The 15,102-nt window shown below is 41.5% G+C and overlaps 1 protein-coding gene across 1 annotated transcript; it reads right to left on the reverse strand.

Moving 5' to 3' along the window:
- Positions 1 to 7,102: 7,102 nt before the first annotated feature.
- myadmb (myeloid associated differentiation marker b) lies at positions 7,103 to 13,625 on the reverse strand. Its single transcript, XM_069685165.1, has 2 exons — positions 13,584 to 13,625; positions 7,103 to 9,552 (listed from the first exon to the last, which is right to left on the reverse strand). The coding sequence occupies exon 2, from the start codon at positions 9,481 to 9,483 to the stop codon at positions 8,602 to 8,604; it is 882 nt and encodes a 293-aa protein (XP_069541266.1). The 5' UTR covers positions 9,484 to 9,552; positions 13,584 to 13,625; the 3' UTR covers positions 7,103 to 8,601.
- Between the last annotated feature and the right edge of the window lie 1,477 nt (positions 13,626 to 15,102).

A 15,102-nucleotide genomic window follows, 5' to 3' on the forward strand; every position in this document is an offset into this window, starting at 1 on the left:
TCCTGTCACTCTTTAGTTTCCTATCAAATAAAGGCAAAAAAAACATTTTGAAAAGGAGACTCAAATGATAAAGATCGCTAAAGAAGAATGTGATGCATCTTATTAGCTCTTGAGTCTGTGGCTGGTGTGAAGGTGTGTGAAGTGTTGATACAAAAGCTGGTCTGACCTCACTAAAGGCTGATGTGCCTCGGCTGTGAGTGTTGAAGCTGTTTGAAAGGTTTGTAAGAGAAATAGTTTGTTAGCTCCTCTTTAAACAGAGAAGGTTTGTTTGGAGGAACAGTGCCACCTGGGGGGGAACTCAGGACGCCTCAACAGCCCCGAATCATCAGCAAGTTTTTGAGATTTCACTCAATCTGCTGGAAAACTTCACAGGTCTGATTTTATACCCTGTGTTCTTTCTCCACAAAAAATATTGGGGCTCCAAAAAAGACAGGAAGTGAAACAGTAAAGGCAGTAAAAATACAACATGAAACAAAAAGACGCTAAAGCAGCATTATATGTTTTCTTGACAGTTTTATGAGTCTCAAATGGTTCAGTGCGGCCATACATGGGCATGCTGGGAGCTAGAGACAGAAAAAGCCTTAATGGAGAGGGATGGATATAGCTGGTGTGGAGCTTTGAACATCTTTTAAGGGAACTTTCTGCTGGAATCTGCAGCCGTAACTCCTTCATGACACCGACTGTTCCAGTTCCAGCTCCTGCTTTTGTCTCTGGCGGCAGCTCAGGAGAGGTTGTTACACATGGAAAGTGTATGAGAGGTGAATGTGGCAAACATAATAGAAGGGAAGCTCAGACCACTTACTGAGATTATTAATACATTCCACTTATAAATAGATCCTTAAATTCGTTCCAAGTAGCTGTTTTGTTTGTGGTGCTAAACCAAAGTCATCCATTTATTTTGGCGATGTCAACAAATGTGCTGACGTGTCATCTCAGTTGCCTTCTTTGGCGTGTGCAAGGAAAATGGAAGTCACATCTTGAGGCTCGTCTCATTTCTCTTTCTTTCCTTCTTGTCTCCTTCCTTCTCCGTCCTCTGTCATGTGACCCCGAAATCCAAGCTCAACTTCTTGAAGGATGTCAATCCCTAGAGGGTTCCTGGTTCAAATCCCAGTTCACATGTAGGGGCCCTTTCTGTGTGAAGTTTGTATGTTTTCCCCATGCATGCTTGGGTTCCCTCCGGGTACCCCAGCTTCCTCCCCCTTGTAAGGTTAATTGGGGACTTTGAAATTGCCTGTAGGTGTGAATGTGAGCGTGAAAGGTTGTCTGTGTCAGCTCTGTGATTGACTGGCGATCAGTCCAGGGTGTACCCCTCCTCTCGCCCAATGACAGCTGGGATTGGCTCCAGCTCCAGACACTCAAATTTCCGCCTGGCCCCGACTTACCTTCTGTTTGTCAGCTTAAACCAATGACTGTATATATACGTAGATGGACGAAGCATCTCCATTTGCTCCCACTGCACGAAAAGGATGCCAAAATAGCCCCTGTGATAAGCACTGCCATCTTGCGATGGTGACGTCATTTGGAGCCAGAGTCTGCGCAGTAGAGATCAGCAAGTGGCGCCGCCACAGCCACTTCCGCTAACCAAAACACACACTCAACTTACCGAAAAAACAGCAAAGATCCCGCACGCCAGCGTGTTTAACAGCAGAACAGCTTCTTTGTGTTGGTCTGAGGTTAGCGTTCACAGATATGGAAACTTCAATGACTGTAGTGATTGTTTTTGTTACGTCTCCTCTCACCGTTCGTCCTCCACTCTGCTAATCCAGAACTGATTGGCTGCAGGAGCCGCATTTGTCAACATTTGTCATCATCTTGACAGCATCAAATAACTAATTGAAAGTAAACTGAACACAACAGCACGATAATAACTAACTATAATGACAGAAACCATGTTTGAGAAAAAAATGTTTTGCCGTGTATTTTGATTCTATATGTTAGTAATTGAGCCCTGCACGTGGAAACTCTGCCTCAAATCATTTTAAATAACTTGATCAGATACCTAAATATAATGTGGCTTTATTGTACCTGAATATTATTTCTGACATAATACGTTCCTGTATTGGTATTCTGGAACAAATGGTTCTCCTTAATACGCTTCTTTTGTCAGCAGGGGGAGGTATAACCCCAAGCATCAGACTGTGAGCTCTTTGAGTCAGCCTGACTGACACCTACAGGTTCATGAAACAGCCGCCATTTGGTCCCCAAATGGATAAGCCCCCTTTAGATCAGAAGCATGTGATAACAGAATGACCATTATGTCTTAACCTGTCCTTTCACAGTGGAAAGCTGGAGTCCCCAAAGATGAGCTAACTATAGGAAGACTGAGGTATGTGGGAGCACACAGAGCAGGCTGCTTCTGTTTGCTGACTTAATACACTTGTGTATAGACTGTGAGAAGTGGAAGACGTATTTAGTAAAAGTCCTGAATTTATAATGTTAGCATACATAAGTAAAAGAAGTAGCCTAGTTATATCTCTACTACTGAAAAGCATTGAAGTCAACATTAATCTACCATATTTTGACTTTAAATTGACTTAGAAGTTGGATTATGTTTCTCTCTGTGCTTGTGGTTGCTTGTACTACACTCTTTTGAAGGTAACATAATGCTAATGCTAATTCTATTCTCAGTACTCATGCTAACACCTTGTCAACACTGATGCTAAGGCTAGGAAAAAATTTGAGGAATGACTATAACTAATTTTGTCTTTATTCCCACAAAGCTTTTTGAAATACTGGTATTTCACTTATAAGTTGTGTACTTTGTGGTTGCTTGTGATTGACTCTTTTAAAAGTAACATGATGCTAATGCTAGTTCTATTCTTTGCACTCATATTAAAACCTTGCTAACACTGATGCTAAAGCTAGGAACGATATTTAAATCCGGAAATGAATATGAGAATTTGGCTAAGAGAGATGATCCGCAGAGAGATACTTTCAAACAGCTGTAAGTCTGCCTGTGAGGTGCAGGAGCACTGTCATGCTCTCAGCATCAGCTCTGGACGACAGATGTAGTAATGGAAAACACAGACAAATCACATTAGAGTTATTTAATGCATCACTAGAGGATATGTGGACCAACAATGTACAGTATTTGGACTGACAGAGTTGCGAGTGGTGGGCGTATTTCAAGAGTTTATTATGATTGTCTGTCAAATTTGTGGGACAGATTTAAAGGAAAAGTTTACATTTTTATTGGTAATAATACTCTTATTTGCTTTCTTTGCTAAGAGTTAGATGAGAACACCAATGTCATCCTGTTTTCGAAGCTACAGCCAGCATCTAAATAGCTAAGTCTCGCTAAGTGTAATACCATCTCTGACCACTAGATGATACATATGGCTCAGAGCTACAAGCTAAAGGAAAACGTCACTGGCAGACAAGTGAGGAAACTTCATACTTGCTTTATCTTGTGTCCATGGAGTTATAGCAAAATGTATCATTTTAATAACGTAAGATTCCTTATTATAAATTAGACAACATTATAGGTCGCATCTTTTCTATCGCCACGTCATGGCAGCGCCCAGTTGTCAGGCTGGTAGACTGTGCTGTTTACTTTCCACATGATCTGCCACGTCAAGGCCGACTTTCCATTTCTGGTAAGGACTTACTGAGTCAATGTCTGCGACTAGATTTCAGCTGGAGTTTTTCTCACTGACCTTATTAAGCAATATTTATCTGTTTCCCTGGTAGGCTTGGCCATCAAATCAAATCTGTAAGAATTAGCTGATTCACTGACTGCTATAGATTTCAGCTGTGGCCTTTCTCACTAACCTGGTTATGCAATAATTGTCATGCCATTTCCTTGGTTTGCTCGGCTATTGAAACCATAAAAGGCGCACCAAAGAGCACCAGTGCAGATATAAACGTGTTTAAAGGACATTTCCCAGCATCTGCAGGTAATAATCGCGATAACTAACAATACTGGAGCCCAGGGACACGCCTCTCAACAATCAACCAGCAGAGAAGAAGTCTCTGCCTCTGCCAGAGAAATAGTCCCACAAGTGACCCCCCATGAGACCACAACTTGTCGCTTCACTGGGCACCGGTTAGGCTCAGCGGTTAAATCGTGCGTCCTCATACAGAGGCTACAGTCCTCGATGCGGCAGCCCCAGGTTCATCTCCCACCCTTGGCCCTTTGCAGCATGTCATCCCCACTCTCTCTTCCCCTGTTTTTGACATTGTCCACTGTCCTCTCTCTCTCTCATAAAGGCATAAAAAGGGCCAAAAAAAAAGTAGTAGATCTCCCCCTGAAAAAGGGTGAACTTCTTCTTTAAACACGTGGATATCATGGATTCTTTACTGGAAGCAACAAATTATAACACACCCAAGGGTCAGTGCAGGGTCAGGGGGCACAAATGTGTTGAAATGACTCAAAATAAGCATATTACGGAACCTCTAACATTACTTGACTTGGAGCTCACAAACAGCTTGCACAGCTGTTTGCCTTTGAGTCTCTCAGGGTTTGGAAAGAGAAGGTCATACTCAAGCCAAACAGAGAAGCTACAAGCTCTATCTGTGGGAAGATGAGGAAACATTCGCCTCAGCGCTGAAGGAATGCTGGGCCTGTCCAACCACTCCACATATCTGTGTCTGTTTTAATTAGTGCGCTTTCAGTCATGTATTGAGTTGTCATTCAAATGCACTTGTTGCTACACACAGTACAACACATCCGCTTTAAGATTCGAAACAAGATGTTGCATTTGACTCAGAGTTCTTTCTCCTCTTGTGAGATTGTATCAAGCTGTTGTAGTGCTGATGACTTACACTCTTTGTTCTTTTTATGGGTCGGAGTGGGAAGGTTGCGAATTAACTTAAGCCTAGTAGAAAGTCCCCTCCCCACATGGGGTTTATTGCTGTATACAACAGCAGCAAAGCTCACTGGGAGATGGTGTGAGAACAGATATAAGCAGTGAAAACTAATCTCATGCCAGCAGAGATCGGATTACCAAAATTAACATTAAAGAGGCCAAGTTCAAAGGAATGATAGTCAACATCTTCACTGAGAGGGACTACAGAAAAACAGGACGATTTAGAGAGACGCTGACATTCAGTCTTGATAGCACTTATCACTCCAAGTACCTTGTTCATTTTACCATATTTTTCTCAGCTGCATGGGAAAGTTTATAATCAACATGAAATATGATTGGTATTATATAACATGTTTTAAGCTGGACAGTCCTGATATGTTAAAGGATATACAACAGTTAGTTCCGACCAAGTAATCTGATTGGACAAGAGGCATTCCGTGAGTGCTGAGTACAACATCACTGGGACTTTTCACTCCATGTATCACTCCGCCTCAGCCACATGTTGTGAATACACTCTATTAACATTACAGCAGGCCGTGTATGTCTACACTGATCAAGCTGGTACCTCTGAATCACACAGCAGACTCTTATTTCACTGGTTGATGATGAATTAAAACAAACAGATAAATATACATGATAAAAAGCTGATCTGTGGTAACCTGGAGACACAGAGTGCATCAGAATGTTTGGGTTGCTTAGCAACAACAGTCCAGTTTCAGTTATGTTGCCTGCAGCCTCCTGGCTACGACCAAATCACATCCGTTATGATATTCAGATCTCCCTCTCATGTTATATTGCTTAAATGTTATACATAAGCGACCACAGGTTTCACAAGGTATGATAGCATTACAAACAGCTAGACAAAAAAAGGAGGCCACACCGCAAACATAACTTTAAACTGTATATAAGTTAAACAAAGAAGAACACACATAATTTGGACAAATTAAATATACTATGCCCCTGTATATTTAGGATAAGCCTTTAGCGCAGTCAAACACCCTCTGTGTCCGCATTAAGTACCAGTGTGTTGAATTTAGCAGCATCTCCTCCAAAACCAACGGTGGCCAAGAAAACGCGAAAAGGCCTCTTTGTTTTGTTTGTCCATTCTGGGCCACTGTAGATACATGGTGGTGCAACATGGTAGACTCAAAGGAAGAGGTCCTGCTCCCTCTTTAGATATTAAATACACAATAAAAGACACATTGATTCTTATTTTCCGGTAATTTAACACTGATGAAAACACTCATAAAAATTATGTGGTGATCCTGCCTTGTAATCCATGTACACTAACTCCTAACATGCCAGTGGTTGGGCTTGCTATTGCGGTAGCCATGTTCCTCTGCCAAAGGGTGCAACCCTGCCTTAAACAAAACAAACCTTGTGACATGTTGTTGTGTCAGAACTGGGCGTCATTGTCGCCTCCTTTCCCGGCCATTGATTTAAAGGAGACTGAGATGTTTACTTATTTCCACTCCCCTCTTAGAAGCAGTGGTATCCAGTACTCAAACCTGCAGGGTATAGTTGGGTCTTGCAGAGAGCGGGAGCAACTCTGGCAAAGGAGGGAGGAGGAGGTGGGGAAGAGTGTTGAAAGATAAAGTAAACAGGAAAGTATAAATAGTGTGCAGAGGGCAGATGCTGAGTTACACTTTGTTTACTTTAATTTCAAACAATCAGTATTGCGCTTATCTTCCTATGAATTCATTTATAACACTTGAACGTTTTTACATGTATATTGCACAATTACAGACAGTTTTCATATCACTATTGACAGATTTATCAGGCTAATTAGTTAATTTACAGTTTAACAGCTTGTGTTAGCCACTGTGCTGGTTTTGTCTGTCTATTAAAACAATGGGCTATACAAGTCTGAAAGGAGCAAGGATTCAGTGTGTTGCTTCTCATTAGTATCAGCAGTAAATACTCTTTTTACTCCTAAAAGTAACATACTGTATATTTGAGTACTCAGACACAGCTGTGTTTTAGGCTAAACGCTAACGTTAGCATGCTAACATCACAACATCAAAGCTAATGTGCTTATGCTCAGCAGCTAATATTTACCAGTGGCCCCATTTTAGTTTAGCTTGTTAGCAAACCAACATTCATGATGGTAATGACATAAAGCCACAAGTATGTAACTGACTAGACGTTTGAAAATATTTACCCCGTGGTTGCCTCAGAGAATAAGTCCAGTGAGACTTCCTAGCGTGGCTAAAATCAAGAACAAGTAAATACACAGTATAAACACAATAAATTCACAAATCTACAATAACACAACCACGCACACGTCGTTTACATGTGGTTTTATTTTTTATTGATGTGGTATGCACACTTGAAACACGAACAGTGGAATATAAAAAAAGTTGAATATAACACAACATAGAGAAAAGCATCCTTTGTGGTCTCCTTCTCTGAGTATTTCTTACAGCAGTACAAAGCCAATAGACCCAATCGACAATGTGTGTGAAATGAGTGGTGTGTGTTTGGTGTTTATAGACACTCTGATATTTGGAGACACCAGAAATTGAAACACTACTATACTAATATTAAGTGCACTTTTAACATGCTTTTTTTAAAATCCACAATCTTGCATATTGTTCTTTTTACATATATATTCTTGCCATTCATTGAAGCTTACACATATATTATAACAGGAGAAAAAAAAGTTAGCCTAGCTTTCATTATGTAGCCTAGCAACATTATATGCTATTTAGCGCTTCTTCAAGTCTTGGAGATGATCTGATCAAACAAAACAGAAATGTAAGTTGGAGTCGGATAATTTGGATCGCCAATTGTTTACATTCTATCTCCAACAGTTTTTAGTTCCTTCAAGCTAATATTCTTTATTTGACTACGTTTTGTGAACTGAAAAACATAAAAACTGCTTGGCAGTCTTTTAGTAACTCATATCAAATTGAATAAAAACTTAAGGCAGAGCACTGACATATACAATATGCAAAAAATAGTAACAAAAACACAAAATGAGCCGCCATTTTCTTTGGTTTTTCTCCGCTTGTCATAACAGACTATGTTCACATGTACATAGTATTATAAGTGTTAGCTTGAGATTGTTTTTCAGATATATTCAGATCAAAATAATATCTGTATACATGACCAAATCTTGTGTTTTTAGTGCCATTAAAACAGATGGACGGGTTTTTAATATCAGCATGTTCCAGCACTCACATTCAGGTCTCTCATAATCAAGATAAGAGTCTATCCAGGTCTCTAGAAGCAAGGTTTGAAATGTATGCGCTCCAACACATGAACAGAAAGCCTCAGTAATTTAAGGGAATATTGCTGTACGTGTAAACATAGCCATTGACGTCGACCTCTCCCTCTCCTCTAGCTCTGTGGTCCTCAGGCTGGCAGTATACTTTACACAAAATCAAATTTGGCGAGTTCGCAGAAACACATCTTTTTAATCACTGTCGCCTGCCCCCAAAGCGGTAACCCCAATACGTCCCGGGTCGGCCATTTCATAAGTACTTCGGGCCACATTTACCTTTATTTGTTCAACCAGATCTACAGTAAAATCCTTTATTTGACTGAGCAAAATTCAAACAACAAATGGAGTCACACTAGATTACAAATCAACAGTAAGCTGTACCAGTTGCGGTATAAGTCAACAGTCTGCTCCCATTACGAGCACAATTTCCTCCAGCTTTTGTAGATGCCATTAAACCAGGAGACCAGAGTCGCTGGCAGCACAGTGTTTGAGAGCACTTCCTTTACAAACATGCCAAATTAAATTTTATTTGGAGCATACTGCTGGCCTAAAACCACCTCCCTTCCCTCAAGCGCTGACAAACACCAGGCGGGTCGAGTAGATCAGATCCACCAGGTAGAGGATGAAGTTGACAGCGGTGAGCACAGCCACCACCATGACCTTATCCCACGTACACAGACCCATCGCGCTGCTGCAGTTGTAGGGCCTATTTTTCTGTCCACCATTGTTGGGGTCAAAGTTGAAGATGGGCCAGATGATGGTTGCTGTCAGATAGAGGACAACAGCCAGCAGGGCGTAGGCGGACAGGAAGCGAGCAAATGGGAAGGGGAGGCAGCCGGTGCACTCGCCGATGCAGAGCAGGATGATGGCCGCCGACAGGATGAAGCAGATGCAGTAGACGGACATGCAGTACCTGAGAGCATCGCGATGGTCGTACAACACAGGGTCGCTGACGAAGACGAAGATGATGCAGGCCACAAAGGTCTCACAGACCTTCAGAAGGCCGGGGGCTGTGGCCATGTAGCCGGCCACCTCGCCTGGACGCGCCTTGCTGATGCTCACCTCACTCATGTAGGCGATAGTGGCCAGACAGGAGAAGACGGTCGATACAATGCGGAAGTCACGCGTTTCATTCGGGCCTGATGAGCCTTTGAGGTAGTAGAGGGGGAAGATGATGGAGGCGGACAGGCAGAGCAGGGCGGCGTAGCAGGCGAAGGTGATGGGGAAGTTCTTCCAGGAAACAGGGGCTCTGGTCTGAAGGCCGAACAGCTCCACCAGGAGGACGAGCAGAGTCCCGGCGAAACTGAAGGCCCAACAGAAGATGCACCAGTCTCCGGTGCCGTGGAAGAGTCTGCCGCCATGCACCGCCACAGAGAAGGCCACGCAGGAGAAGACCAGGGCTGCCAGCCGCGTCCATAGGAGGGGGCTAGATTGCAGGACTATAGCCATGTTGGGAGATTTAGGAGGTGATGAGAGGAGGGTTCCTGTTAGATAGGATTCCTTTGATAGTCACTCAAACTGTAAGAAGAAAAGAAATAGAAGACAATTAGTGATGTAATTTCTATGAGAGTCTAGATGAAGCACAAGATACGACCACATGAGGGCAACAGCTTGCAAGTATGCGCAAACAGGCTCTTCACTCCCACTTGAGTTTTCTGACACACACAATGATGTTATTGTGTTTTTATGAATGGTTGAAACAACAAGTGAAACCGTGAAAACACAATTATATCAGGAATAAAGAGTGCACTGTGGAAACACTCGTCACAGCACATTTACATCTTGTCAAATCATCTGGTGAACACTGCTTCTCTTCTTTTTGGTATTATGTGCCTCATATTAAACCCCAGACCGATTTACCAACAGCATTCCTGCGCTCTGAGTGCAGACTGCTTCACGCTGGACATTCCTCCATGCTCATGCCTTCTGTGACGGGCGTGGCGCCACAACCTCCACCAACCCTACAGCGTGTCTGTCATCATACTCTCATCATGACCCTCCTCACTTGTTGCACTGCCACTCCCAGAGACCTCATCTACACTGCAATGGGTGGGGGTCAGCTGGAAAGCGGTGCTGTCATATACTTCAGTGCCCCATTTATATATAGTTTTTTTTTTATTCTAAACTCTTAATAAATGATATGTAGACATGTTTTCTTCTGAACTTGTCGGGAATATTCAATGGTAGAGAGGAATAGACGCCATGCTCTCAGTCAGTAAACACAAAATGTTACTTTTACACTTAAAAAGTAAGAATTACTGCTGTTTGTCATTGTTGCCACAAGCGGCATGTACAAGGTAAGAGAAAATGTCATGATTCCTTTTTACTTGCACAAGTGGAGGAGAGTCATAAAGTAATCCCTGTTACACAATGTCCATGTTAAGTTTACCAATATTAGCTAACGTTAGCCATCGTTAGCTACTGGTCATACCAGAACAAATAAGGCTGTAGTGGCAAAACCCTTGATACCATTGATTGATTGAGCCAGAAAATGTTCGGTCTGCCAGAGAGGGTAGGCGGAGCTAAGCGGCTGCCTTTCCGGTCTCTGCAAGTGTTGCGAGTAAACAGTAATCTACTATGGCTGAACAACCAAAGAAAAGATCGATGACTACAGATACAACTTCAAAAATAAGTGAAAATCCAAAGGAAAAGAAACAAACTCGGAACATCAAGAGTTACACCCGGAGCCAACTGTGGACGTCACACATGCAACACTGTCTTACCGTGCCGCCAAAGAGAACGAAACTGAGATCTTCAAGATTACTACTTTAAAATGTCAATAATGATTTTAAAAAAGATGCCATTGAATTTCCAAGAGCCCAAAAAACCAACTTGAATTGTTTTGTCACAAAACGTACAGCATTTTCAATTTTATAAAACAGCAAAAAGCAAATCCCTGCATTTGCTACGAGATGATTGATTACTGAACATATTTTCAGCTCTTGTTTTGTTTGCTTGTTTAACGGATGTCATTCAGGATGCAACACTGACTCAAGCCGTCGCTTGCTTTACCTCAGCTTCAACCTCTAATTTTGATTATGTGGCTCGGACAAAATGGCACCAAACTCAACTCCAGACTGAATTACATCCTGTCCAAAACTTATTATGTATGTGTCATGTTTTCAACAAGCCCTATAGCGACATGAGGTCAGGTAGGAAATGGTTGCCAACAGCTGTACCGAATTTTTAGCACACGGAGGGATTTCCAGGTAATACAAATTACTCAAACCACAACCGGTTGTGAAACTTATTAGTACTGTACAGATGATTTTAACTGAATGTTGGTGCATAATGGAGCCTATGTAAGATCTTTGATTCTGAGGCATGGATACAGCGGCTAATGTTTCTGAAATCAAACAACATTTCAAGAACTCAGCAGTAATACTAATATGATTTTTTGTGGTAAATAAATCCTCTGCCCCGCCCCTCCTGACACCCATCTCCCACTTGGCTCCAGCAGCGTTGCGCTCCCTGTCCTCAGTTTACACAGAGAGACAGTTATAAACAAGGAGAAAAGGCCTGTTTACATTAGTCCCATTAGACACCTATAAAACAGCGAGGCTGGGGAGGGGAAAAGCTGAACTTGTGGAGTGGTGTGAGCAGAAAGGGGCGGGCAAAAAGACAGACATGGAAAAAGTGAACCTGAATTCCTTGCAGGACGACTCACTTGAGGTCATCGGGAAGTGGAGGGGAGGGAGGGAGGGGAGTGAAAAAAAGGGAAAGAACACGGGGGAAGCCCTGTGCCTCGGCCGCAGAAGGACACAAAGTTTAAACATAGTGATGGAGTGGATAGCAGAGAAGTGAGTCACCACCGGGCCCCCTTTCTTTCACCACTCCTCCTTTCTCTCCCCCGCCCGTCTCCCTCATTTCTTGTAAGATTTTCCAACTTACTGATGCGTTCCAGATGTGCGGCAGTCTGGCTGCTGCTGAACAACTGCTAACTTTGTCACATCTGCCAACTTCTTTCCTTTCCTTTCCTCCTTATAGTGTCATTTGGCGGCAACTCCCTCTCTTTTCCATCAGTCGTCCCCTTTCTCCCTCCCTCCTCAGCTCAATACTCCCACTCCGGCTTTAAAGTCAGGGTACCAATTATGCCTCATGTAAACCACTCAAAATAAACGTATATGGAGGGTCGTAATGGAAAAATCAATCTCGCCACTCCTGCCGCCGTTACTTTTGCTGCTTATGGAATCAAGTCAGGAAAGAAACGGGAGAGGAAAATGGCAGAGTGAAACAGGAGCAGAGATTGGAAAATGTGTCCTTTTTTCACAGCTCAGCACGGAAAACACGACAGCACCACAAAAAACAGGGGAAGGGGTGCTGAAAATAGGTTTCACACTTAAGGATGGCAGCAGGACAGAAACAGGATGTGAAACTATCACACCCCTCTGCACACTCATAGCAGGGGAGTTTGTCCTGCACACATGAGACACACAGAAATCTTAGAGAACAAATGTTTTGAGTCGGGCAGGGAGGTCATGCGCGCTGCTTGTTTGGTTGTCATGACACAACATCCCTAACTTGATTTTACCCATAATCCACTTACAGGGGATCCGTGGGTCGAGGCACAGGAAGAGCTCTGTTCTCAAACCATCCCAGTATGTGTGTGTGTGTGTGTTAGCATTTTATTTAGCAACCCTTGTGTATTTTCGAAAGGCAAAATGTACCTTAACATTACAACTTTTTTTCAAACCAAATATGTAGTCAGCATTTTCCACCAGACTGCCTTTTTTTGTGACTGGAAACATTTTGAAATTGCATGTAGGCCCTCAAAAGATGCAGACTCTCTCTAAAGAAAAACACAGATGCGATTTTTTTAAAGGAATCTTAACCTTTATGGAGCCATATTGACCTTTCACACCTACTAATCAAAGAGGGAAACTATCTGCATTTAAATCAAGGACAATGAGAAGCTTGTTTTTGTAAGAATGTAACATTTTCTGCAACTCAAAAACCTCGAAAATGACAGTAAAAGTCCCCATAAAGCAGTGTGTGTGTCGCTGTAACAGCTGCGTGTTCAGGCTCCCGCTGAGGTTCATTCATTGACAGTGAAGGTGGGTGTGCCGCCTGCCGCACCCAGCTCCCACCACACCAAACTGACACAAAACACAGAAAAACATGCCCCCTAAACTGCATTTTTCTTCAAGAATATTGTTGGTAATTCAGTTTAGAAAAAATCAGGCCACTTCTGATTTTTCTCACCACAAAATAGTAAGCAGAAATATTTAAAAATACTAACAAAAAAGCAGCACATGTTAGTTCAAATTTTCTTCCTGCTCTAACTGCTTTTTATTTAGGCACATTTCCAATCTTTTTTCAAGTGTGGACTCAGAGTTAGCTACAAAATAAAAGCTCAATTCTTTAAAAAATAAAAGTCCTCTAACGTGCAAACATAACAACACTCTGCCCTCTGACTGTTATCATTTCTCCCATGAAGCATGCGGGAAAGCAAGATGCAACAAGTTGTAGCTTAAGTCTTTTTTTTTTTTTGCACACTCACGGTCTGCAAAATGACAGCATGAAATGAGAGTTACACAGAAGTTGGTTACCTTTCTGTTTCCCGGCCTCGGATAGTCTCTGTTCTCTCAGACGACCAGTGGTAGATTGTAACTCCTCAGCTCTTGTAACTTGCACAGCAGCTCGGAGGGGCAGATCCCCGCCCAGCAAACCAAATAAGGCATCAGATGTCTGCACCGTTATTCACATCTGTCTGACTCGCCTACTTCTCCTACTCCAACCTGCTGAACACACCCAACACAGTGCAGCTGGAGTTCACCTCCTCTTCGAAACATTATTTCCTTTTTTTGCTTCCTTTAACAACTTTATATATCAATTACGTAACGGGTTAAGTAGCCTACGACTATTTTTTATTATTATTATTATTATTTTTTTTTTTAGAGTTTATAGTTTTTCTACACAGAGTCTGTATCTTTTTTTTAAATTGTTGTATTTTTCTATTATTGCTTTATTTTATACCGGGACCTAATTTCTTTCTACTTACATGTTCTGTACTGACAATAAAACTTTCTTGAATCCTTAAATGAATGTCTAAGCTCGAAATTATTTAAAGCCCTTCAATGGTTTTAAATAAAAATAAAAAATAGCATAGCCTATGTACCGCAATTTGCAAAATTTCTGTGAGTTTTACATAAAGTGAGCGATTTATTTTGGAAACCCCCCTCAATCAAACATGAGTAATAAGAATGTTCTCAAGTATTTGTCGGTTCTCTTGTGTGATTCATCGCACTCTGAAATTATTAGTATGTGTCCCTTAGCAACAGCAGCTGTAACCCTGACAACCGTTTTTTATTTACTCAAATATCGACCCGTTTCTGCCTTGTAGAGGAAGGAAGAGACGGAAGTCTGCTATCACTGCACATTCTTGCCTCAGTATGTTAATAAACAAACATGTATAACTCCATAAATGACGTAAACGAACTAATAATAACTCTGTTACAAGTAAAATTTAAAATGTTACTTCTGTAAAAGTACAAAAAAATTGCCATTGAAACATAGCCTACACTATTCTTCCCCAGAATGGTCAAAGTAAGTAAAAAAGTAAGCCATCAGATTCTAAAAAAGTAATTCATGAATATGTAAGCATTGCTTTTATGTTGCAGCTGACCAAGGTTGGAATAGTCATAATACATCATTATTTATTAATTGGTTAACATGCTGAACTTGCAAGGTAACTCATAACTAGAATAATCCGAATAAACACAGTGGAGTCCGAATAATCACAGTGGAGTAAAAAGTACAATATTAACCCCTTAGATGTATGAGTAGAAGTTTAAGATAGCATAGAAATAGCATATAGCAATAGCATAAAAATACTGAAGTAAAGTAATTTCTTGATTGGCTGGTGTTCTCTGTTTGTAGAAAAAATACTGTTAAAGAGGGTTTACTTAAATAAATTAATTACTATTAACTACTTCAGCTTTTGTTACTACAGGAAACAGCAGAGGATTTAAATTCTACATAATACAATTAAACTATAGGTATTAAAATACTGAGAGGATTTTTAACAGGCCTGAATCAAATGAAATATTATTGATTTTTATACATCAT

Source organism: Semicossyphus pulcher, unplaced genomic scaffold (genome assembly GCF_022749685.1).
Source record: "Semicossyphus pulcher isolate SPU_LCO1_2020_fin unplaced genomic scaffold, fSemPul1.0.p SCAF_7, whole genome shotgun sequence".
Lineage (NCBI taxonomy): Eukaryota > Metazoa > Chordata > Actinopteri > Labriformes > Labridae > Semicossyphus > Semicossyphus pulcher.